This window comes from Alosa pseudoharengus, unplaced genomic scaffold, assembly GCF_046254945.1.
Source record: "Alosa pseudoharengus isolate Yale_2024_CS ecotype anadromous, Long Island Sound unplaced genomic scaffold, YU_APseudo_1.1 YU_APseudo_1.1_scf_13, whole genome shotgun sequence".
Lineage (NCBI taxonomy): Eukaryota > Metazoa > Chordata > Actinopteri > Clupeiformes > Clupeidae > Alosa > Alosa pseudoharengus.
The window spans coordinates 22,281,969-22,309,929 of NW_027468598.1; the positions used below are offsets into that span (position 1 = coordinate 22,281,969).

The following is a 27,961-nucleotide window of genomic DNA, read 5'->3' on the forward strand; positions in this document are numbered from 1 at the left end:
CCCCCCAACGACATGCTCTCTTGTATTTGCTGTTGCCTGTATGAAATGTGGGGTAAAGTGTAAACAGCAAAACAACAGAGAGAGAGAAGCAAAAGAAGTCAAAGAAGGGGAGGCCAAGTCTTCTGAGGCCTTGCGCTTGGCACTGGGTCGCTCAGGGCCTCCGAGATCATCAAACGGCAGCATAATGAACAAAAACAAATGTCCTAGATTTGCAGGAGTAGAAATCCAGATATGTTTCAGATACAACAGACAGTGTTGAAAGGCACTCAGATTTGATCAGTGGGGAGAAGGCATACGGTTGCCCTAAGTTCATTTTGCATGACACACATGCACTTGTTTAGTGATGTGATGCTTACTGTATTTGGTTCATGTAAAAGTAACACAGCCTCCATTTCTCTTCTCAACTGGGTAGAGAGGCTTCGCTAACAGTGCAGTGTAGAGTACAGTGCAGACACTGGCGGTAGCCTGCATCACAGGGCTGTGTTGTCGAGAAGCCACAATGTTCCCCCGTCGGACGGCACTTGCCTCTGGGGTGGCTCTTGGGCGGGTCTGGCACAGTTCTGGTGTGGCCGCGCCAAATCCGGGCCACGGCAAAGCCAGACCCAGTTGACCGTCACCTGCCTCACTGTCGTCCCAAGGTTGCCGTACGTCATGTTGTCCTGGCCTGTCCACACATGGTCATCTTTGCGGGTGCCTGTCTGGGATATGGATGGCTGGGGTAGACCCGGGCTCTCCATCATAGAGTGATAGCTTATATGATGACCCAATGAGAGGTCTGGCAAGGGCCCGGAGCGCTAGAATTCTGCAGCGTGGTGCTACTGTATAAAACCGAGAGAGCCTACTATTTTATTCTAAGGCTTGATTTTGAGGTAAAATTGTGTACTATTTTCAAAATATTATCATGATTATACATGTGCTAGCTTCTCAGACTTGAAATTTTCCAAAACAGAGAAGCTGCTGTGCATGACTGATTATTATTATAACATTCCATCTAACTGACATGGCAGAGTGCTGGTTATTATAGAAACAAAATTAAAAACCCGGCCTAATTTAAATGTAAATGTGTGATGTGTGGAGATTTTGTCAGTTTGAGCTGAGGCAAAGACTGTCAATAAAATCAACATTTCTATGACAGATGGACATGACCAGACAGGCCTCAAAGAACAACACACACATGCACGCACGCACACACACACACACACACACACACCCACACACATACACATTCAGTAGGCTACTGTGCAAAAGTCTTAGGCACCTATGTTTTGTTTCACCAATGCTATAAGGAAGGACCATATTGTTTATGTCTTACTTTCTTAATTAGAATATGACCAGAGAACACAGGAAATATGTACACAGTAGGATATTTAAATACACATAAACTGTAGTTTTTAGCAGTGTTAGCAGTGTTGAGAGCTTGTGTTTTAGCAGTGTTATAATGACCAATCACCCAAGGGAGAAGTTCTTGATGGAGCTGTCGTTCCCCACCCAGGCCACTGATGGGCATGCCTGGCCTGGCAGAAGCCGCTGGTAGATACAGCTATGATGGGGGTCTTGAGATCAGCTGCTGACTTGACCGTGGCTCACCCTAAAACTGATGTTGAGGTGTCAAGAGCATTTTGTCAAGGCGCGAAGTGGAGGAGGCACCTGAAAAGTACTGTACATCTCCATCGACCCTCTTCCTTGTATTCCCAGGTGGTAATGCAGTGTCAGCTTGCCTCATCAAGGTTCTTTGAATAGAAATCTTTGGCCACACACCTTCCACTAAATGTGAGCAATGAACTCTTCCAGCTGTAGCTTTTCAATGAAATCTTGTCTAAGTTTCAATGACATCTGTCAAAGTGTCGTCATCTCCTTCCCACTTCTGATACCAATGTGTCAGGGCCAGAACCAGCACCAACTGGCCCCGGCTTTCCCCTTGCGAGATTGGTCATTATAACACTACAAAAACAACCAGTCGGATTGAAAAGACAAGAAACTGAACCAGAAATGCAATTTATATATATATATATTGCCCCTAAGTAAATGAGAAATAAACATATATGGTCATCATAACGTTCCTAAATCAACAAATCGAATGGGTGCCTAACACTTCTCACTTATAAACACATAACACTTACTGTGATAACACTATCGCAGTACATGTGCCATCTCCTTCCTTTCATTCTCCGGGGCATGCATGTGTGAAGGTGTCTGTGAGTCAAACAAAGGTCATAAACAGTGAGAAACACACCACTCCTGCTTCCAAACCAACTCTCTAAGACTCCCACTTTTGTTTTCTCATGCCTTAAAGGTCAGAGCCATATAATATTGTTTTTTCTCAAAGAGCGCCACCTAAAAGCACGAAGCCTGAGATACAGAATGATGACCTGACCCATTTCAGTCCACTGTGCTACACAACACTTATGGAAAGGGAGGAGAAATGCAGGAGTAGAGATATATTCAAAAGAAATAGAATGACGCTAATAAATTAGAATTGGTCTAGAACCAAATGACATGGCCCGCATCAAGTTCAAATGAATGCTCAGTATCATATCCTTGAAAACATACATAATTTATTCCATTTCGAAAACCCAGTTAAATAAACTGGTTTCATTAAGGCCTTGTCTTGTGGGCTAATTCCCTGTGGTTAGGCTCATTTGTCTGGGTGTTTGGAGGAAGTAGCCCAGATAAGGAATAATTCAGAACAGGAGGAAGGGTCCAAGTCCTCAAGGAGACATCGCGCGAGCCTTGAGAATGAAGTGTCATGCTAAGTGTTCCCAAAAATAAAACAAACTGAACTAATTATTCCATGCGCTTGTTTATACGGCCTGCATTGAATTATATTTTATTCATAAGCTAGGCCATTTCATTTTACTTTTACACTCTCTCTCTTTCTCACTCTCTCTCTCTCTTTCTCACTCTCTTTCTCTCTCTCTCTCTGTTTAAATCTCATTTCAAACTGGTGGTGGTAAGCCATCCAGCTGCATTATGAATCCCAATGATTGTGTGGCTGTGCTGTGTATGAGAGAGGAAATGTCTCTAGGAGTGAGGCCTCAGCATGGCAAATAGATTGAAAGGACTTTCTAAATGTTACCTGACAATCACTGCCACACTGTGGGTGAAAACATAGATGAGGAAAAAAGAACGAATGAAAGAAAGAAAAGAAGAAAAAAACAGATGACTTGTTTTGGCACAACAGTGCTTTGGCACAGTGAATGTCAGGCCTCCCACCCTACACACATACACACACTTTTAGTGGACTAATTGCTGGAAGCATTTGGCTTTTGTACGTTTCTTTTTTTTTCCACATCTGTCATGCAGATTTGACAGGTCAACCTTTGATTTTTTTTTGTTCTGAAAAAAGCAGAAAAAAAAGCCAAAAAGTACAAATTGAAATCAGAAAGAAAAGAAAGCAAGAAAGAGAGGGAGAAATGGAGGAAGTACAGAGAGAAAGGAACACATACAGAGAAAAAGAAAGAATGACAAAGAATGACAGCGAAGACAGTAATGAACCGCTGAAGCACAAATTATTTTTTGAGCTGTTTTCTAGTGCTAATCAATTTTCTAATCAAGCCTTCATCATGCCTTTCTGTTTTGCCCCCACCCCCCACCCAACACACACACACACACACACACACACACACACACACACAGTCACAGACATGCACAGACGAACACACACACAGACAAATGCACACACACACACACACACACACACACACACACACTGCCTGGGTGTATTAAGCCCCAACATGACCGTGCCTCTCCTTCTCCCTCCGGAGCACTCCCTCCCGCTAACAGAGGAGCCTCCAGGGAGAGCCACCAGGGAGCCCACAGCACAGTGGGAAACCCCAATCAGCTCCTCCTCATGCTCCTGTGCAGGTGTCTATGGCCCCCTCACCTTCCCTCGAGAGTAGTGTGTGTGTTTGTGTGTGTGTGTGTGTGTGTGTGTGTGTGTGTTTGAGAGAGAGAGAGAGAGAGAGAAAGAGAATGAAAGAGAGAGAGAGAGAGAGAGAGAGAGAGACTAAAGAGTGGTGTTAGTCTAGGCTAGAGAGAGCCCCATTGGGGCAGTTGGGATTTTAACAGGCACAGGTTCAGTCTCAGCTTCCTGCCACTGATGGGGTTACCTCCCAGAATTAAGGAGGAAATGTTCTCCCTTTGATGTATCTAACCTTTACTTTTATACCAAGGCAAAGCTCCCTGGCCTGTCCTGTTTTATGTGTCGTAATCGCTGTAACAAATGAGCAGGGACTGGGTGGGGGGTGTGGGTGGGGGGGTGGCGGGGATGGGGGGTGGTCTGGGGGAGAGTGTGATGATGGCAGTGAGGTCCTGTCTGATAAGACAGAAATGGGGAAATAAATAAACAAACAACATAAAAACCAATGGTTAGATCTGACAACAGATCCACGGAGAGATGGAAAGGTCAAATCTGCCGGAGTATCCCGATGGGCGAAGGACACCTGCCCGAGGCTCGACGCTCAGAGATAGTGGCGGTGCGCCTTTGAAATCAAATGAAGAATAAAGGCGGCGGGTGGCTGTGTATGCAGGAGGCATCTCTTAGCCGCCATCTGGACCCTCTCCAGGCGCGAGGCACTCTTTGAACCCAACACCTGATACCCAGGTTGCTGATCCGCCATTGTCACAAGCACCACGTCTGATGCTGTCATACACACAGACACACATGCATACATACATGGGCACAGACACACAAACACATGCTTACACACTCTAACACACCAACACACACACACACTTATTCACACACACGTACACACCTTCACACACACATTCATGAGCAGGAGTGACAATGACGCAAAATCAATGGCGGTAACTATAATTTAACCCCCTCTAAGTATGTGCAAAGCACCCCAATGTCCCACAGTCTCCTCTTTATTCTACACCTCACGTTCAACATTTTCCTCCCTTTCTCTGGTCCCTTTAACAGTTTCCGTCTCTCCCTACTTCACATGCCTGAATGAGTGTTTGGAAATGTGGAGATCTGTGGTTGGCTTTAAACTAAGAATCTACTAAATGTCTTAAATTTCTAAGGAAGAGGAGACAGAGAAAAGAAAAGCAAACGCGTAAAAACCGCTCTGTCAGAAAGATAAAGCGCACCGGCATGTCTTTGAAGAGACTCATCAGGGAGGCTTTAAAGTCAACCAAATCCTGAGCACAACAGAAGAGCCAACTCAGTGTCAGGCCAATCCAGAGACGCAGCTCATCCAAAAATAAAGGGAAAGAAGGTAAGGAAGACAGAAGGGGAGAAAAAAGAAGAGAGAGAGAGCAAGAGAGAGAGAGAGAGAGAGAGAGAAGCATCATCTGGTCGTGTGTTCCGTCCTCACCCTGAGCGATAACCGTGTTTACGCTCCCGCGCAGGCGAGCGGAGCCGCAAAGCGAGAGCTGACACCTTTAAATGTAAGCTCACCTTTTTTCCCATGCGAGCACCGACACCACGCCAACACAAAGGGAAAGAGGCAGAGGAAAACACACAGACAGGCCTCTGTGACCAATCTAATTTAGAGCTTTATTTCTGATTCCTCCCTTTTTCCCTCTTTTTTTTTTTCTTCTTCCCCTTTTTTACCCAAGTGCTGACTACGGTATGTAATGGAAGCCCAAGTTATTGCTGCCCCAGGACTGAAATCCAAATTTGCAAACCTGATTTGCTCTTTTTAACCCAACTCCTCACAACCCACTGCCCCCCCCCCCTCTCTCTCTATCTATCTCTCTCTCCCTCCTTCTCTCCTTCTTTCTTTCCGCTAGCCTAATCAGCAAAGCCATCCAGCCTAATGGGGTATGTTTACCTGCTGGATCTCCAGCTAGGGGGTGATTAGCATTGGGGTGGAGAGGGATGAGAGGGATGAGAGCTGGGAGGAAGGGATGGAAGGAGGGAGGAAGAGAAGAGAAGAGGAGAGATGGAGAGAGAAGAGAGATGGAGAGCCAGAGATGGAGGCTGTGTCTTATCATGGTGAGCCTAATTATGCCCCGGGCAGTACAGTAATGCATCTTTACCCCAGAACTGTCATCTGCGCCTTCGCCAAGCTCAGCGCACCCACCTCAGAGAATGCCAGAGGTGGCACGCACACACACACACACACACACACACACACACACACATACAGTGTACACACACGCAAACAAACACACACATAAACACAAGTATGCACACAAACATACTGTACACACACTACACAAGTATTCACACACAAACACACAGCCTGAAATATATAAATATATACATCATGCCAACACACAAATACACACACACACACACACACACACACACACACACGTATAATAATATGTGTACAAAAACCTGAATGCTTGCTCTGCTCATATAGTAAATGTAGCCATTCTGGCCTCTAATGCCTTCTTATCCTCTGCTCTGCTTTCCCACCTCACCAACAAAATGTTGCGGAAAATGGTGAAATCTCCAACATGGGAACAAATATGTCACTGCTTACATTTCTTCATGGGTAACTCTGAACTTAAGTGCAAGCACACTATATCACAGTTTTTTTTTAATTGCTTAAGCACAATTTTGAAAAAAGGGTCCATTTTTTTCGAAACACTACACATAGTTTAGTTACACACCCAAGTAGCAGAATCCCGCCCTCCCTGCTGTCACATCACAAACAAATCCTTTATATGATCTAATTATGTGAGAATCAGTTACACACTACTCAATGCAAAATACATTTCACAAAACATGTTTTCCTAGGATATAGTGTATGCTTGATTTATTTATTTGTTTGTTTATTTATTTTCAGAAATGTAGTTCAAGAAGATAATTTAGAGTACAAGAATATCCTGACCAAACACGACACATAAGACCAACCCTGTACATTGAGGAATCTTTCCTCTCCACATTGTGAAGTACATTCCAAATATTTATCCATTTCCTAATCCATTTTGCACCGGAAATCAGAGCAGAACATAATTTCTACATAGATAATATACTGCAGTGAAAGAACAATGAAACATTTGGGGAGCCAAAAAAGGTCAAACAAAAAAGAAAGGAAATAAAAACAAACCTAAGCATCCTTTCATAGACCCTGCATAAATTCCCATCAATTCCAAATCATGATGCCATTGTGTATGTCAAGATACTCAAACTGTTGATTACACTTTACATGTGTTGACATAAGAGTGACATGACACTGTCATGAACGTGTCATAAACAAGTCATAAACATTTATGACATAACTCTTCTGTTAAGTGACATTCGTTTTTTGTCATAACAAGTTAGGATTAGAATTAGGGTTAGATTTAGAGTTATGGTTAGGGTTGGGGTTAGGATTAGGGTTAGAGGTTAGGATTAGGGTAAGGGTTAGGTTTCATGTGTTCATGACAGTGTCATGTCACTCTTATTGTCACTCTTATGTCGATACTGTCAAGTAAAGTGTTACAAAACTGTTTTGTCTATTTGTCAATAGGACAGTTTACTCTAAGTATTTTCTAATGAACAATGCAAAAGGCAGCACATTAGTAATAACAGAGTGTGTTGAGAGGGTTGATTGCAAAACAGTGGATATCTTTCAACATTTTTACTGTTGACCGACATTGTGACTGTATAAAGAAAGCCAAGGCTTTTACAGCACTGTGCAAATTAAAAATGACCAATATACCATAAAACACCCCTTGGTCAGAGCTGTGGACCACTGTACTGTACATCTTTCTATACATCCTGACATTCCTATCTGTCAGGTCACATGTATGTGTTAAACAGACTATGACAACTAGTTATAACAGTTCGACACATTTGCATGTAATGACACAATCGATGAAATAAGGCCAATTTGTTTTATGGAGTAGGACTATTCAATAGGGAACCAGTACAGTGCATTTGACCAACATGACATTAGCAGGCATTTGTACAAAATCAGTTTCATAGATGTACGAAAGCATTGCTTTTTGTTCAAGATGGGGAGAAACGATTTCAATGATGTGCACAAGTGATAAGATGATATGGAGTTTGAACAAACAGTTTAATAAACACTGTATAAATGTGTCTAGTGTTTTGTAAATCCATGTGTGTACTAACTGTGATACTTTAAGGCAATGTGGAGTACACAGGGACTATATGTCCAACCTAAAACAATTTAATCTGTCTCTAGCCACTGGGGTGATTGTGAGAGATAAACATTATTTAGCAAAACACCATTGTCTCACTGAGTGCATTTGCACAAAAGAAAGCTCATTAACACACACAATTAAAAAGTCTGCAGATGGAGAAGTAAATGTGAACTTGTGTGTAACAAAAGGAACCGTTAATGAGGGTTTTTAAGCATTTTCTCAAGCACTTTCCACTGAGGCTAATTGGAACATAAAAAGATTTAATCAAAACACCCTATTCCTCAAACATATGAAATATTTAATGTACGCACACACACACACGCAACATTTTTGTGTTTCGTGGCATAGAGCAGAGAACAGTGACCTGATTGTGACAGCTGTAACAAGTGCTAATTACAAGAGTGCACTAGTCTGTCTCTTTCGCTCTGCAGCGCCTAAGGACTGTGGATATTCCATTTATTAAAAAAAATATGTATTCCTTGCATCTCATACTTCTCATTACTGAACATCACTTTTTCCAAGCTCTCTCTCCTCCTACGCCCAAACGTTTTTTTTTAAATATATTATTCATCACACAAACAAATGCCCAGATAAATAAGCCCAGTCGCAGGGAAAAAAACATACCTCAGGCCTTGTTGCACGTTCAGACTATTTGTGCACTCTGTTCATTGATTAATTTTGTCGATCGTTTGTCAAGTGGCGGATTCTCACGCAAGAGGCCGCAGCATGCCGGCCGCGCGTCGGTGGCCTCTTACGGCTATTATGAAAATACGAGCAAGGGCGTTGCCATCCATCACCGCAGACACGGGAAGCATTTGTCAAGATTTACCTCTAATGCCATCAGAGAGCTGTGGACAAGGGGCTGTTTGGACCCGGCAAGGCTCTCAGTGTGAATTCTTCTGCAAATACATAATATGGCAAAAGTACAAAAGCACAAAATATCATCATCGTCTACTTAGTAGTGCTGCCTGGGGTTTGTATCTGCTGTGGAAGTTCTGGGCTTGTGGGAGCAATGAGGGGGGAATGAACATGAGCCGTATGAGGGAGAAGTTAAATTAGTACAGTAGGCTGGAGCTATTTTTTCCCACCTTTACCCTCACTAGTATCAAGGTCATGCCAAATGTCTGTCTTGATCCAGATTTCCATGGAATGTGTGCACTGCACACTTTGTGATGGAAACCAATGCGCATGATACACATGTGCATTAAAACGAAATGCATTCACACCCACACACACACATGCACACACACACACACACATACACATGAACAGACACACACACACACACATACTGTACACACACACATGCACACACACACACACATGCACAGACACACATACACATACACGCACAGACACACACAGATACACAGACAAACAGACACACACACACACATACACACATATGCACACAAATAAACACACACACACACACACACACACACGGGTAGGGCCAGGGCGTTAAGCCTCCTCAGCCCTGAAGTTTAATCACTGAGCTGATGTCTCCCAAATTGATTAGCGAATTTGCCAATCTAGCATTGGGGAGAAGAGGAGCGAGCTGTGTGGTAATTGGCCCCGAACATCATGCAACTGATAAATATTCATGTGTGTACTCTACTCCCTCCACCTTCTCTCCGCTCACTCTCCTCTCTGGAGCTGGAGTGGCAGCGCCTGGATATGGCAGGCACACTTCACATGTTGAGAGGACATGAACCTACTCTTGACATGAATTAGACATGGCCACCCTTCACCACAAGAGGCCCTCATCCATAGGGACACCCCACCTCCATCCACTCACAACCCAAATCTACCCGTCTCATCCCTTTGCCTAGCTCCTCTAACCACCAGTCACCCAACAGACCACCCCCCCCACCACCACCAACCTACCCCCCATACCACCACCCACCCACCCCCCTCCTCCACACACACACATACACTCACACACATAGACAGACACACACACACACATGCTCTCCATATCTACCACCCTCCTGGGAGAAACGTTTGAGTTGAATTTTACCAACAGCATCCACATGGTGAACTGGTGAACAACAAAGCGACCCACATGTATAGAAATCACATAGATAATTTTCTTGACAATAACTGTGCCTTGTGCCTCAGCTACAGCAAGCTGAATGGCTACTGGAGGCACTTGGACTCATTTGTATTTGCCTCAATAGCTGCAACACAAAGGAAAAGAAAGCATTATGTTTGAACCAGTAGCAGGGTTGAGAAAGCACATACGCAACAAGTCCTAATACCAAGTGAAAATACACATTGTGATTTATTTTTTACATTTTTCATAATGACTACTGCACTTGTAACCCAACTACACCGTTTATGTTTGGGTTGGTGGTTGGTTGAGTTGGTTGATTATGATAGTACATGTATTTGTGTGTATTGCTTCTGTGTATGCTTTGTGTGTGTGTGTGTGTGTGTGTGTGTGTATGTGTGTGTGTGTGTGTGTGTGTGTGTGTGTGTGTGTGTGTGTGTGTGTGTGTGTGTATACAACTCAGTGTGTATACAAAAGGTCATTTAGAGTATCAGACGGAAACTGATCCTTTTCCTGACGCAATCCCAGCAAGTGTGGATTAAGGCTTCTGGCAGTTCTTTGTGTGCAGGTTAGGTGGGCTCCAGGTGTCTTAAAGGAGAGGTGTGAATAGGCAAGGTAAATCTGATGCCCTGACGTCAGTCACACTCCCTCCTCCTCCACTTCTCTGATGCTCGGCCTCATATTAGCCAGGTGAGGTCTGCAACTGACCTGTCTCTGACCTACTGTAGACAGGACACCTCATCTCTGTTACACGTAGGCACTGGCGCACACACACACACACACACACACACACACACACACACTGACAACACAAGTACATACTCAAGCATACAGATGCAATCACGGTAATAGAAAGACAGAGGTCTTTGCCGCACATTAGACGGAAGATCTGCATACGCGGAGTTAGTAGGGGGGCAGGGGGAGCACTGCCCCCCCGGTGGAAACGGGTAATTGCATTGTTTCAAAAATTAGTGAAATACGTCTGGCATGACCAGATATTTTAAAAATAATTTAAATAACACAAAACAACAATATGGAACGTGCTGCGGTTGATGATGGGAGCAGCCAGGTTTTCTTCTCTTGCGATCCTTTACATTGAAAAGTGACATTACGGCCAACCTGACGCAGGACGCAAAAAACACGAAAATTACTGTTGCACTAGTATGGACATCTTGCCGTGCCAACGTTGCAATAAAGGTTGCCTAAATGCCATGTATATAAATGTCCTGTCAGCTTACTAATTGATTTTGCGTTGTGTGTAGATTTGGACTTTTTATTCCACTTTGTTTAAACAGCAAAGTGGCAAAGCCTTGTTCACCTGTTTGGAACTGGCTGGTGAATGTGACGCGGGGCCTGGCTAGATGACCCTTTTAGTGCATCTAGGCCTACTGATCGATTTTTTTTTTTTTTTTCGTGTCATTGGATTACAGCAAAATATGAATATTTTTTTTCTTAACATGTCTTAACGTAATGGCGTGATTGCGCTTCGTTTCTGCTTTTGGAGAGGCATTAGACTGTAGGTGAACAGTTCCTTTGATTCTTGGAGTTCTCGCTATGATTTAAGTCTGCCCTGCACTCAATAGCCTACAGTTTACTTATTTTGCCTTTGTAGAATCGAATTTGAGTTTTCAATGACTCGTTCTCCTTAAGCTAAGCATGCATGAACTGATGCATCTTGTTATTTCAAACTCCACTCTGCTAGGTGGCTCGCATGCCAGCAGCATTCTTGAGGCGTCGGAGGTTTACCAACGTTCCACAAGCACAGCTAAGCTAGCTGGCATCCGTTACACTAGGCTATATAGTTCGTTTTTAATAGCAAACAGAAGTGTCAAGATGGCAACAGGTCATTACATTCTTTAATTGACAAAATATGACTGTACAAAATATTCAATCAATGTGGCGCAAATGAGGCTAGAGGCGGTGGATTAATTTATCAAAAGTGAGCAGCAACTCTATGGGCTAAGCCCCGAATGTTTTCAACTGCTAGGCGACACCCCTGTCTATTGTGTTTCAAGATCTCAGCTGCTACAATTATTATTTATTTATTTTTTGTCTGCCCCCCCTGGCTCGAATGTCAAACTCCGCCTATGAAGATCTGGTAAAGACATTTGGTAACACTTTACTTGACGGGTGAGTTCATAACACATTCATAGTAGCTGTCATAAACTGCACATAAAGCATTCATGACTGTTTCATGAGACTTGACTCAACATTCATAGCAAACCTTTCATGAATGTGGAAGACAGAATGACGAGAACTTGTCAAAGTAAAAGTCCAAAGTAGCAAAGCAGCATTGCCATTTTTGTTCCAAACCTCTTACCTGATCATGTCACATCTGAGTCAATGGGCTATACTCCAGGGCCAAAAAGACAGAACATGGTCAAGCAAATCATTTTTGTTTCATAAAAATGTATTTGTTTTATGATGTAACCTTTGCAGATGATTTCTCATCTTTTGCTACTGGGAATGTCCAACTGTTCCAGGTTACACAAACATGGGTCAGCTGAATGTAGGCTAGTTTACCTCCCAGTGTTAAACTCAGTGATTACAAATACTTCACAACTTGCATAGTAAAGTGACATTTGATGTAGACTGGAGAGATTAAATTAATGGTATCCAGGTTACACAAATACGATGTTAGACTTTTATTTTGACAAGTTGTCATCGTTCTGTCTTCCACATTCATGAAAGGTTTGGTATGAATGTTGAGTCATGTCTCATGAAACAGTCATGTATGCTTTATGTGCACTTTATGACAACTGTTATGAATGTGTTATGAACTCACCAGTCAAGTAAAGTGTTACCAGACATTTTTTTGACTCAAAACATAGTACAGCACCATAGTACAGCACATTGTTTAATAAAAGTGACGTGCAAGAGCTTTCGTCGGGATAATAATACGCTCTGCGCTGGGTTTTGTGTCGCGAATAGGGCCCTTTATCTCTCTTATCTGTATGAGAACTGAACTGAAATCAAATAGAACACAAGTTAATCCTGTTTCTTCATTGATGTTATGAAATGATTTTGATATGGAATATGATGAATGATATGAATGAATATATATTAAAATATCCAATTCAGTTTACCTTGATGCCTTTTTTCTGTGTCAATTTCTTGTCCTATTGCTGTAGACGTTTTATGTTCAGTTGGTGTAACCGATTTATGTCAGTTGGTGTAACCAGTATTTTGTCTAAAATACTAATATTGTACAAAAATGAATATGGATAATGATTTAATACACTACTACTGTAATAATGGCTGTTTAAACCATTTTTACTGAAATGGTCAAAGAATAGACATAAAACAAGATGTTTTCAGCATATGGACTTGCTCAGTACAATGAAAACCCCATATAATTTAAATTTAGAAATAAATATAATAAAACATAGGATATTACTAAATAAACTACTAATTTCATGAGAGCAATTGCATGACCTCTAGGAGGCGTGAAATATTAGATATTTGTCATTTTTTGTGGTTACACCATTTGACAATTTAACAGGCTGTCAGGTCTATCTTTTGTAAAAAAAATAGTATAAACGTCATATTGAATAATATGAATACAACAGAAATACAAAGTATACACTTTAACAAAAGGTGTTGTTTTAAATTTTTAAACATATTTTTGAATTTGTCATCTTACCAACCCTTATCTGTCACTGACCCTTTTATACAACAGTTCCATTACCTAATTAAGTTACCTAATTTAGTTGTAAGATAAAAAATTGTGTTTTATATCGTTTATTTAGATTTTGTTTGTTCATCCTCCGCCCACTCAAATAGAGTGGCAAAGTCCCGCCCCTTCCGTTTGCCTCCATGGGACCTATCTTTCAAAAAAATTTGAACGGCAGTCTATGGCGAAAAATAATAATTATTTTCTGGTCCCGGTTGACTTGTGCCTTGAATTACCCATATGATGTTTGTCAATTTTAAAGACAATTTTTCATGTAAAGACATTTGCAGTTTGTTTCGTAACTATTGAATTACAACATTTTGAAAGATCGTAATTCCAACGACTACAAACCCATCAGTCGCGCTAGTGACGTTAGCTCATTCACAGCCACACTAGATTGTACAAGCATACCAGCAACAGGTCTTAATTGGGCTTTCCTTGCCGAAGAAAATACCATGAGTCAGAGGATTGTAAGAGGTCAGAGGTAAGTTGTATTCGTCCATAGACTGCACATTACATACTGTTAAGTGACATAGCAGGAAAAATTATCTTTTAAATTCACACACATCATATGTGAAATTTGTGGCACAATTCAAACTGGACCAAAAAATAATTGTTATCTCTCCATTAACTCCCGTTCATAATTTTTTGAAAGATAGGTCCCGGGACTTCGCCACTCTATAGTTCTTATCAGAGAATGTCTAATAAGGGGAGAACTGCCACTCTCGGAAAACTTCCGGTTTCTGAACTGGTTTCAGTTCCTTCTGTGGTTCCACATGAGGGCGCTCGTCCACGAGTGCAGAATGCATGGAGGTCTATGGAGCTGTACCACTCAAAATCCACTTTTCCCGGGATATCATTTTTTTTTCAAGTCATTTGAATATTGTATTCGAAAGGGGAGGCAAAGAAAATACACTTGGTTGAGTATTATATTTTTTAAAGTCACTTAATTGTTCTTAAAAGCCTTTCAAACGTGTCAATGACGTCACTCATTAGCACAATGCTAGCTTGTTATGGGCAACAACGACCCAACCTGTAAGAAAACAAAAGGACATAAGTACTCGATCATTCAACTTTTGACCTATAACCCATGTTGAAGTTATACAAACTACAATCAAATCTGAGATTTGTCAACGACAATCAGGTGAAAGAGACAAATTTAGCCGTCTTGCTCCATTGACTCCCATTCATTCTGCACTCATGGCGATCGCCCCCAGTGGAAATCTGGTGGAAATGCAACCAAAATTTGGTACAATGGGACTTAACACGGAGTGGCCAGGCTCTCCGTAGACAGGCTCTGTTCTTATCTTAAGTTTTTTCGTTTACCGTTGCCAAGCAACGTACAGTACGTCTCGAGTGGTGTCACGTTGTTTGGCAACGGTAAACGAAAAAGCTAAAGGCAAAAGTGAACTCGAAACAAATGATCCAACATGGCGGAGTTAACTCTAACACGGCAGTAGGCCTAGTTCTGTATTAACAAATAAGTTCAGTGTTTGTGCCCTTATATTTTGTAATACTTAGCGAGAAACAATCAAAAAAATTAATAAATAGCTTGACTGGACCAAACTGTTTAATATGACTGGAAGAATATTTTATTTGTGGGAACAAGATAACCTTCCCATTTGCTCCCATTGTTTTAACTGATTGTTTGTTGTGCCACCGGCATCAGACCCCCCTGTGACTGCAAACCTACTGTCCACCTCATGACACCCCTTGTAGCTTAAACTTTGGATAAACTGCTGTTAACAGTGACTATTTTTATACTCCCATGAGTAAGAGTCTGCATATAGCTTAGCCCCGTCAGCAAACAACATGTTATTGTGTGCAGTGGTGATTTGATATGGAGAAGTTCAATTATTTATTGCAATGCAATGTGTTATCTGAACCTCATATTCCCAAGTGTGCTGTGTTGTGCTATGAATGTACTTAAAACGTGTTATCTTTTTGGGCCAATCGGGTTGGGTAGACCTACTGTACCTGTGTAAAGCTACCAACTGCAATGTCTTTTCTGCTAGCCATTGTCCATTGTTTGTGCAGCAGATACCACAGCTATGTGAGAGGCTGTGGACTGGGACTCTGTCTGCTTCTTCATCCCTCAACTGGCCAGAGACCAGAGGAGCAGCTTCATTAGAGTGGGGGAGAGAGCCAGAGCACCTGTGGGGCCATTAAAAGCATGAAGAGGCAGATGACTGAAGGATGGCCATCCCCAGAGAAGCACCAAGGGCTTGGATTACTGTGTTTTTAGTGACTCTTTCTATCTCTTTTTCTAAATAAATGCAATGTTTGAACCCAGTCCCTGGGCCTTACAGTGTTTTTACAATTGCTTAAACACAATTTTGAAAACAGGGCCCGTTTTTACACAGCACTACACCCTATTAGCAAAATGAAACACGTCAGTCAAAGTATAACTATTTATCAAAACTCTATTTTGTAGTCATATCACAAACCCCATCATATGATCAGATTATGTTTGAATCAGTTACACGTTGATGTACTCGATACAAAACAAAAATACAAACATTTGTTTTGTACAGGTTTTCCTGATTTTTGTTTTATTTTTCAGAAATATTGTTCAAGTAGGATTAGAGGATAATTTAGCACAAAAATATACTGACCAAACACGACACAACACCAGACTTGTACATTGAGGATTCTTTCTCTCCACATGCTTCTCCACTGTGAAGTACACTCCAGTTTTCCTTCAACTGCTTACACACAACATCTTTGTGTATTATACAAACATGTCACTATAACCATGTGATATAATACCATAACCCATACCTTCAACTGCTTACACACAACATCTTTGTGTATTATACAAACATGTCACTATAACCATGTGATATAATACCATAACCCATACCTTCAACTGCTTACACACAACATCTTTGTGTATTATACAAACATGTCACTATAACCATGTGATATAATACCATAACCCATACCTTCAACTGCTTACACACAACATCTTTGTATATTATACAAACATGTCACTATAACCATGTGATATAATACCATAACCCATACCGAATCTGCAAAATCATACATTCATTTTCAGCCTTTGACTCAGTTTTCAATTTCATAACAAAAAACTTGTCTCTTGTCTCTGCAAAAGTGTCTCTTCCGGCCCCAGCCGTGGCGCAACTGGCTGGGGCACCTGCACCGTACGCCGGTGACCTGGGTTCGATTACCGCCCCGTGGTCTTTTCCGGATCCCACCCCGACTCTCTCTCCCACTCACTTCCTGTCATTCTCCACTGTCCTATCAAATTAAAGGCATAAAAAGGCCAAAAAAATATACTTCAAAAAAAGTGTCTCTTCCTCTCTGTGCTACATTGCTTTCAATTTCTGTTGTTGACCTGGACTCACCTTTAGGACTGATTGTTTAGTTTACAGTTAAGCACCAACAGTAAGTGTCTTCACACCCAATAGTTGTGTTTAAACAATGGGTAAGGCTATTTGCACCCCTGGTACAATTAGCAGTGTATGCTATTCGTACCCCGGTGCACACAGCAATGTGTTCTATTAATACCCCGTCTGGTACAAATATCAATGTATGCTATTCGTACCCCGGTGCACACAGCAATGTGTTCTATTAATACCCCGTCTGGTACAAATATCAGTATATGCTATTTGCACCCCTGTGCATTTATTCTGGCATATTGATTTTATTAATAAGTTAAACAAAAAAAACAAGCAACATGTTTTTTTGTTGTTACGTAACAGGGTGTGAATAGCTCAGCTGTGTAATAGACACTCTGAATAAGGTATGCTGTTCGCATCAATGTACAGTTAGAAGTGGATGCTATTCATACCCTGGTGTTTATAGTACTGTATGCTATTTACACCCTGGTGAATGAACTAGGTAATTGTTGCAATCAAAACTTCCGTTTGGGAACCGATTTCTTGTTCAAATTGCGCGCCTTCTCCCCAGAGACGTTGGTACACATGCACACTCACTCTGCCAAAATGCATCACACAGGAATCAAACCCCAGTCTCCCACATGCTAACCCTTGTCTGTGACCACTGCACTATCGTCTTCCACAAGCAAATGGTGTTTGCAGGTAAACTTATAGTTTGTAGGCCTGAACGTCATATTCACGAAATTTCTGTTAACTAACAAACTAACGGTTGTATATGTTCACTGAACCAAGATTATAAAAATAAAACACAACTTTTCAATCTAAAACTTAATCTGAACAGATATTAGTGCCGAAACCTTTCAGAATTATTCACTTTCTGCTGACCAAAAAACGGATGTCTGCCATGTTTTTTGTGCACGTGAGCAACATCTTTTTGTTGTTATGTCACAGGGTGTGAATAGCTCCGCTGTGTGGCCAAGGCTATTCGTACCAGGGCTGTAAATAGACACTCCGTTAAAGAATTAATGTGTATTTTGGAATGTAGTTCCTTAAAATCACAAAGGGGACACATTATCTGAGTTTTCTGGGTGTGTATTTTTGAAGGTAGTGCATTAAAATTACAAAGAGGAGACATTATCTGAGTTTTCTGTGTCTAGAGTAGAGAAATGTGTTTAGAGTTTTGTAAATCAATATGTGTACTGTTTTGTAAAAAGTGTGACGCTGACAATGTGCTAATTGTGCATATCTGGGCTGATGTTTCGCTAACTATGGGATACATACTTTAGTAATGGACGGTGTGGTCCTTGGGATTGCCGGTGAAAGTATGGGGCGCCAAATGTAACATGCCTTATTTCGTGGACAGAATGACTTTTGTGTGACGAAATACATATATTCATTACGAAACCATGTTACATCGTAACACCTTTTGTCCATGGAATGCACAAATTGGTTTGCATTGTGTCCACGAAACACTGAAGAGAGCACATCATTTCGTGGACAAAATTGACTGGTGGCCTTTTCCTTTCGTGGACATAATGCTGAACGTACTATTCACTGTCGTAGACAAAATAAACTCTTTTTTTAGGTCAAAAGTAATTCTGTCTACGTAAATACGGAATGCACCTACACGCATCATTCTGTGTATCCCATTTCAATTTCATCCACAAAAGTATTGTGTTGTGTTACAGAAGGCATTCTGTCCACGCAATAGTACTGTAACTTAACTTACGAAATGCATTCAGTGACTTATGCTTTCATTCTGTGGACGAAATGCATAATAGAATCACGTGCAATACATTTCGTGAATCAGCAGTTTACGAAATGAATTATGTGTCACGATAATTTCATTACGTGGACGAAATGCATAACATAATCACAAAATCAGTTTTGTGACCTGCGGCAATACATTTCGTGAGTCAGCAGTTTACAGAATGAATTATATGTCACGATCATTTCATTACGTGGACGAAATGCATAACAGAATCACAAAATCAGTTTTGTGACCCGGACTAATCCTAGCCGTTCCTCCTGGCACATCTTAAACTTTGAGGGATATCTAAAGAAATTCTAGAAAACTATGCGGGTCAAAGCATAACAATTTATTTGTCAGATACAAGCTATTCATCCAATACATTATAGAAGGTACATCTAAATGAATAATGTGAAAAGTTAAAGGTTAAAGGATCATTTAGGAAACCATATGAAGCAATCAGAGAATGAACATACAGCTCATAGGATGATGACTACACACCTTAGTGGTGCGGGAGATTCTGACTACAGAATGGCTCCTAGAATGCTCTGTAAACTTCACTTAAATAGGCTACCTAGTTTGTAGTTGGTTACATTGATATGGATCACATGATTGGAGGTCAGCTGATATGGGATCACATGGTTGGAGGTCAGCTAATTTGAGAGTACTTTGATGAGACTTGAGACCATTGTTGTAGTGAGAGTGAATCAATCAAGACTAGCCTGGGTGCCATTCCGAACTTAGTCCCGCCCCACGGGAAGTTCGGTCTGGCATTGCTCCATTCTGGGGCAAGTATGCTCGCCCTAAATCGGGCGGACCAATCAAATCAGGCTTTACGATGATGGACAGGTGAGCAACAGCGCCTGGACTATCACGTCATGTGAGCACGCTTAGATTAGGCGTATGTTTGAAACAAAAACGCTGTGGCTAGAAGGATACATGGCTTTTAAAGGAACCGTATGTAGGATTTTGGCCAAAACTGGTACTACAATCACTTTCAAAATACTGTAGAGCGGTGTACACCGCAGATGTGGTAACTAGAGCAGAGCTGGCAACCCAGATGCCGAAACACTACTGACTTTGTGATTACTAGATAGGTGGAGGGTGGCGGATCAGGCTAAAACACAAATATGTAAACATCAACATCAGTTGAGGGCTGCAACTTCACTTTTTTAAATGACGATATCCTGGCCGGACTACTGTTGTCAGTGATATAAGTATTTGAAATTAGCATGATTTCCTAATGTCTAGTGACAAATCAGGGCCATTTTATGATTAATTGAATTACATTTCTTACATACGGTTCCTTTAAGACCCCATATGGAAAATTGATATTATCTAATGAGTTTGTATCACTGAAAACGATTATTTCTGAAAACTTTGGCCAAAGTTGAGATGTAGGAAAACTGGTGGTTTCACTTTCATCAAGGGAAAACAGCGCTGTTGCATTGCAACATGTTCCCTCGTTCGTTTGAAATCTCTGATTGACCACCTGTTTGAGGGATTTGCGACAGCCTTTCCCAGCTATTTAACATGTTTGTAGCATATCACTGTTCAACAGAATTATTTTTAAAAACGGAGGGGATATAGGAGAAGAAGGATGGTTCATGTGTTTTCTTCCTACACCTCACGGTAAGCTATTTTGTTGCTCTGATTGGTTAGGTCTATCCAATTGAGTGCAGAGGCATTCCCCCCCTGTATCGGTTGAAACACGCCCCATAATTACGTCCCAATGGAGCAGTATCAGACTCATATTCTGACTAGAATTTGAGTATGAGAACGTCAGGCTAAATCAAGACATGACAAGGTATACTTTTGATTACATTTCCTGTCCCTATAGTTACCTGCTCCTGTGGACATGTGACAGTAGGCCCACAATAGGCCCACACTTAGTAGTTGATCAAGAGTCAATATATGACTGAAAAGATGATCATCAGCCTGGTAATTAGGATCCTTACACAAGTGACTTCAGACTTGACTTGCGGCCACTCAAAAGACTTCAGACTTGACCCTGGACTCGAACTTCAAGACTCGTGAACAACTTGTATATCATGCAATTGTTGCTTTTTTCATCTACATTTATTAATGTATTTCTATTTTATTTTATTGCTGCATATAGCCTACTTTGCGCCCTCATCTCAAATTGCACCTAGATAGGTCAGTCACTTACTTATGAAAGATATGTTATATCGTCATCATAACAAGCTAACCATCACAAAGTGTTGTGCTATGCTGGGAACAGGCAGATTGCATCTTTATAGTTGCCCATATGATGTGACATCAAGTTAATATTTCACCACGTCCGAGAGCTAGAGTGATGTGTTAAGTAGCAGAAGATTAGACTACAATGTCATAAATTGGAGACCCAATGTAAGTTGCTTATTATGAATTCCTATGAATTCCTATGAATAATGTGGTTATTAATAATGTACAATTCAGTATTGAACCTAAGGCTTTAATATTTACTGTTTTACTTTTTACATGTTATGGCTTGGCCATCCCATAATTTATTGAACCACCACTGTGAATAGAACCATATATTCAACTTTCATTTTTTCAGAATTGATGATATTCAAGGGGCTTGCATGGTTATGTTAGAAGTGATGCTTTTATCATCCTAAACTTTGTTTGCAGCACAATTCCACCCTTTTTAATCATACACACATTTTAGAAATAAGGGGGGGGGGGGGGTCTGTGGACATTTTCTGCTGTTCGCCTCAGCTCTCAGCCGATAGCAATTGGTTCCAGTGAAATGTGCATCATCCAAACAACAAAGTGGGCTTAATTCTGAAATCGACAGACAGAGCACATCACTTTTAATTCTCAAATTGGATTAGGGCATAATATTGTGGTTTTTAGTGACTAAAATATGTAGGACACAGTGTAATCAGAGAGAAAATTGGAATATGAAGGATTTAATGAAGTCCTCCACCCACCTACTATGGCATTATTTCAATATCCCTTTGCGGATTATGTTTTATGAAGGATTCCTTCAGCTGGAAGCATATGTAGTCCATGGCAACCAGACAGAGAGCCATCAAGATAGGCCGCTTTGACTACTTGGAGACAGATTACCTCATTACGAACATTACAGCAGGGGCCTAAACTCTGTGAAGAAGAAACCATGGCACCAGTACCATGGCAGCCTTGCCAAGATGAGAAAAAAAGGCCAAGGATATTTTCTGCAGAAGTTTCCGGAGTGAAAAGAAGTCATGTTTGATCTAGAATTGGCATTGGTTGGGGGTGGCGGAATTGTATGGAATTAGGTGGTGTTAATTTGCAGACTGTGTCGGTTTTTATAGAGCTGCATACTAATAGTTCCCTAATGAACTGCTCTGCAGACAACACAGAAGAACAGAAGTTAATTTTTATCTTCTTTTATACCAAGTTCAATTAAGGATTCTCCTAGAGGTAGTGTGATCAGTGTCCAGGCAGACAAATTAGATTCTAGAGATTAGAGCAGGAGAAGATGAGGTGGACAGGTTGTCAACCATAGAGTGGTGTACCTTGCAGCAGACCAGAATTTCTGAGGTCTTTAATGACATTTGTGGGCAGCCATGGCCCACTGGTTAGCACTCTGGACTTGTAACCGGAGGGTTGCCGGTTTGAGCCCCAACCAGTGGGCCGCTGCTGAAGTGCCCTTGAGCAAGGCACCTAACCCCTCACTGCTCCCTGAGCGCCGCCGTTGAAGCAGGCAGCTCACTGCGCCGGGATTAGTGTGTGCTTCACCTCACTGTGTGTTCACTGTGTGCTGTTTGTGTTTCACTAATTCCCGATTGGGTTAAATGCAGAGACCAAATTTCCCTCACGGGATCAAAAAAGTATATATACTTATACTTATATATATACTTATATATTTTCAATGTCGTCTGTCTGACATCATCCTACAGTGGGCCTCTGAAGAGTACTAGAAACATACAGTGAAGAGGAGAAACTCGGGAGGCGTGCAATACATCACTCCTCAGACCTTCAATGTAGGGTGTAGTGAGTGGAAGAAAATGTAGAGTCCCTCAAGGTCAACATGGGGTTATTGCAGAGTCAATTGTGTTTGTGGTGCATGTAGTCCAACTGTAGAAGTATATATACTTTTTTGATCCCGTGAGGGCATTTAACCCCATTGGTGAATTAGTGAAACACAAACAGCACACAGTGTACACACAGTGAGGTGAAGCACACACTAATCCCGGCGCAGTGAGCTGCCTGCTACAACGGCAGCGCTCAGGGAGCAGTGAGGGGTTAGGTGCCTTGCTCAAGGGCACTTCAGCCGCGGCTCACTGGTCGGAGCTCGAACCAGCAACCCTCCGGTTACAAGTCCAGAGTGCTAACCAGTGGGCCTGTATGCTGCCTGTTGTATGTCAATACCAAAGAAGTAAATAGGGAAACACAGTTCTGGAAATCATAAGGGAATGCCAACCGAGTGGTATTGATGCTGTTGTAGTGTGAATATTGGTGTGGGTATAAGGAAGTATAGTTAAAGCTGTAAAACTCTGTAAATGGAGATGTATAGTAAGTAGATGAATATTTTCATTTTATTACAAGAACATATCCCCTTTCACCTCTGACATGGTCGTGCTATTGCATACATGCATATGTTGGTGGTTTGCCTTACCTCTCCACTATATAAATGGCAGAATATGCCCACTCATGATAGACACAAGAAGAACCGATTGACACAATGAACAGACTACAGGGTATTTCATGTTAGAGATGTTTAGCAAACAAACATATGGCTTGAGTTTGTATGTTTGTCTGTGTTTACATCCACATATGTGTAAGTATTTCCATCTATGTGTGTGTGTGTGTGTGTGTGTGTGTGTAATCCTGTAGGATTGCAGAGCTGTGTGTGTACCTTGCTGTCGGCACTGTGCTGGGGCACTGTGCTGGCCCTGCCTCTGGACTGTAAGGACGAGTCAGGCGGTTCGGCGCACTGCGCCTCCATCCCCCAAGAGAAGTTGCTGGACCGGGTCATCCAGCACGCCGAGCTCATTTACCGCGTGTCCGAGGAGTCCTGCTCTCTCTTTGTGAGTACTCTGCCACGGCTCCCCAGACCAAAAAAAAAGACCTATCCACAGCCCCCATGGTGTGAAATAGTAAATCTGCAAAAAATGCCTGAAGATGACTTTTATTTTGCTTACTCTTCTATGCATATTGTATGGGTGAATTAAAGAAATCTACAAAATGTTCAGCTACAGTATACCTGAGATCAACTCCAGCCCTGCATATTCTCCCCGGCTCTATTATTGAGATGTATTTGTTTAATCTACACAAACTATTGCATTTAAATAATTAATTCCTGTATAAACTAGTAATAATGTGATTTGGTGGCATATCCACTTCAGTTGTAAATGTGGGTCTAGTTACAGGGTTACAGGGTTTATCTTATATCGTGTTTGTTCTTGTTAAAAGGTACTCTGGCAGTGTTAAAAATAAGTCTGTCTATGCAGGATGTTGATATCTGTTAATCAAACTTGTGTTCCAGGGCCACTGCATGCCAGCCACGAGTCGCCAAATTAATGAGACAGTAATCTTAATGAATAATCAGGCTGATTTTATGCACAGCCAAATGTTACATAGCCTGCCAGCACAACCTTCTAAATGAAGTCAAATTAGAGCTCCTTAATATACAGTACCAGGGCGAAATGCTCCCCACATGAATTAAATAATATGCATGACTTGGGATAATAATGGGCTTGCGATACAAAAGGTGTCGTCTCACAAGGAGTCGTTAAACAGCCACAGGAGGTTATAAAGTGAAGATGACATGCAGCCAAATCTAAATGTGCACATATTTTGGTGTATTCCACTGTGCTTATCTTGTCTTGCCAGGTTATTTTTAAGTACTAGTGGATTCTACTGGAGGAGTGAATTCAGCATCAGAGAGCTTTCTAAATAACAAAAAAATTTAAACAAAGAATTACATTCATAAGGCGGTATAAGGCTATCGTAGGTATGTATTTCTGAGAATATAACAATAATAGACAAGCTATGTAAATATCTATCTATCTTTGTATGCTGTGATTCTTGTTTCACAGGAAGACATGTTTGTGCCCTTCTCGATGCGCACTGTGAGGAACCAGGCAGGGAGCACATGCATCACTAAGCCGTTTCCCATCCTCGCCTCCAAGAGTGAGATCCAGCAAACATCGGTAAGCAGATGGACATGCGACGCTCCGCGGTTTTGTTTCCTTGATTTGTTTGGGAAAACCGTGCGTGTGTGTGTGTGTGTGTGTGTGTGTGTGTGTGTGTGTATGAGTGAGTGAATATGGTCCCTCAGTACTGCTTGCCACTGGTGCATGCATTTTTTTATTTGCAATAATAGTCACTTACCAAGCGAGTGATTCTCGGTTCCCTGGAGTCAAGTTCACAGAGGCTGCCACTGAGTGTTGTTTCCGTCGCCTCAGCAGTTACTTTCATTTAACACGTGTGTGTGTGTGTGTGTGTGTGTGTGTGTGTGTGTGTGCTATTTGTGCCTGATCATTGGTATGCCCCTCTCTCAGCCAGAAACATTTTGGTCAGCATGTATGACTGTAATCACGTAAGGATGCTATATAAGAGTTACACACACAAAGCACTAAAGGCTAGTTTTACCTCTCTCTCACACACACAGCCTTCCCTCAACCTTGTCAAACTTGCAAATAGCATGTAAAAGTGAGTGAAGGTTTAAATGGAAATCTTAGAATTTCCAGCTCTGTCCCGTCTCTTATCTCAAGTGAATCTTCTAATCTACTGCACATTTTACACTCTGTTCTGGCTGCACAGGAAATTAGTTCACTCCTGGTGACTCGAAAAAATATCCTACATTGTATAATAAGAGGTCCCCTCTCTGTGTATTGGTGTGACATCCCTACTAGATAAGCATATGACCTTTCCTTTCAGCAAATTACCTAAGTTTTAAAAAGCAGTCTCTCTCTCTCTCTCTCTCTCTCTCTCTCTCTCTCTCTCTCTCTCTCTTCTCTCTTTCTCCCATCTTTTTTTGCTGAGACAGAGCCAGTGTACTCTCCAGTCTAACTTGTTTAACCTTAAGGTTTACTTTTCGAAAGGCTTTGGCCAAATCAGCACTTTGGTCAGTGGTGTCGGGCACGCTAATATAATGAGGACTCATCCCCAGTCACTGAAAAATCATTGAAAGCTGTAAAACAAGTGCCATAAATGGCCGATAGATTGAGAGCATGCACCCCTGTGGTGGGTCATATTTTAAAAGGGGCCCCCACTAATTTATGGAGGGTATAGCTCAAAGTATTATGTGATGTCCGATGCCGTAAATGGTGCCAGCGTGCGACCGCAGTGTCCTCTGGGGGCGTTTACGATGCTCTGTGACTGTCGTCCTCAGGACAAGTGGCTTCTGCACTCCGTGCTGCTGTTGGTGCAGTCCTGGATTGAGCCGCTCATCTACCTTCAGACCACCTTGAATCACTATGACAACGCCCCGGACACTCTGATCAACAAGACCAAGTGGGTGTCGGAGAAGCTGTTGAGCCTGGAGCAAGGCTTGCTGGTCCTGATCCGAAAGGTACACCCATCCTTTGCTCTCTCTCTCTCTCTCTCTTTCTCTCTCTCTCTCTCTCTCTCTCTGTCTCTCTGTCTGTCTCTCTCTCTCTCTCTTTGTTTTCTCTTTCTGTGCACCTGGTGTTTTGAGTCATATAAAAATCTAAGCAAAACATTGAATGTGACAAGCAAATTGTTCTATTCAAACTCAACTAAAGCTGGAGCTCTAGCCCTATGTTTATCAAATGGCGAAGTTGAAAGCACCATTGCAAATGTTTACACGGATTTGTTCCCATCTGTTTTCAAAAGTAATGTTGTGGTCCACAAAAATAAACGTCAACATGTGCTTTTTTCAGCTGACTGGCTGTTCAGGACGTGCCGAGACACAAACTTGTTTTCTCACAACATTCTTTTTTCTATCCTGTTCCATCCCCACTTGCCGCCCCATGCCACGGCCATTCAGATGCTAAACGAGGGTATGCTCATGCCGTCAGTGTACGAACCGAGCCTGCTGCAGTCGGACCTACCGCCGAACATGCTGGACTCCATCCTGCGCGACTACAACCTGCTCACCTGCTTCAAGAAGGACGCCCACAAGATCGAGACCTTCCTGAAGCTGCTCAAGTGTCGCCAAAGTGACAAACTCAGCTGCCTGGTTTACTGAACTCTTTAAACCCTGAGACAGCACCTCTGAAATACCCGACACCTCAATCCTATCACAAGGCTAAAGAAAAGGCTTCTCAAGAGTTTTGCCAATTCTTTTTTTCTGTTTTTTCCCCCCATAAATATAAATATAAAGGCCATATCTTTACCCTGCCAAGTTACCAGACTGTTGTGGCATACTCGTGAAGTAGTTTACTACTTTAAGAAAATCAGGTTACTGGCAGTGTTGTGTTTTTTCTTTTCTTTGCTAAGGGAGAGACAGAGGGTACTCCCTCAGGAAAATTTGCATGTTGCTCTTTCACCGAATCTGCATATTTTGCCATTGATTTCCTTATCCTTTGTTCTTAACAAGTTTGCATTCCTTCCTAGCTTCTTGCTGTGCTGCGTTATTCCCTAGTGACTCAGTGAATATGCACAGATCCTCGGCTTTGAGTCTAGCTGGCTTCACCTCCACATTAGTGAAGTAAAAACCTTTTCCAGCTCAGACAAGACAGCGAATAGAAAAGCATTCTCCACTATAGTTAAGAAAGCTACAGGGCATACAGGAGATATTGTATTGTGGATAGCACTCTGAAATTTGGACACGTAGAATTCAAACTTATGCTCATCCATACTCACCTTCTACAGCTGGCAAGAGGTAAAATGTAAGAATATGCACATTTTCCGGCAGCCAGATTTTTTTAGGCAAAATGGTACATTTTATGCCGTGTTAAGTGAAATGGTTTTGCTAATTCCATTTCTTGAGTCATGTTGAAAAAATGGTTTACCTCATGAGGCTTTGCAGGAAAACATTGTCCAGAATTTCCAAAACCCCACACTTGTTATTCCAACCCTTGCCCGTATAAATGAGTAATATTCCATCGTTATGAAAGCGTGCAGTACACACTTTGGAACTTACAGAAGGGAGGGCAACAACCCGT

The 27,961-nt window shown here is 41.8% G+C and overlaps 1 protein-coding gene across 1 annotated transcript; it reads left to right on the plus strand.

Moving 5' to 3' along the window:
* Nucleotides 1-5,979: 5,979 nt before the first annotated feature.
* On the plus strand, nt 5,980-27,042 carry smtla (somatolactin alpha). Its single transcript, XM_076281703.1, has 5 exons — nt 5,980-6,052; nt 23,721-23,914; nt 24,926-25,039; nt 26,224-26,403; nt 26,842-27,042. The coding sequence occupies exons 1-5, from the start codon at nt 5,980-5,982 to the stop codon at nt 27,040-27,042; spliced, it is 762 nt and encodes a 253-aa protein (XP_076137818.1).
* Nucleotides 27,043-27,961: the final 919 nt, after the last annotated feature.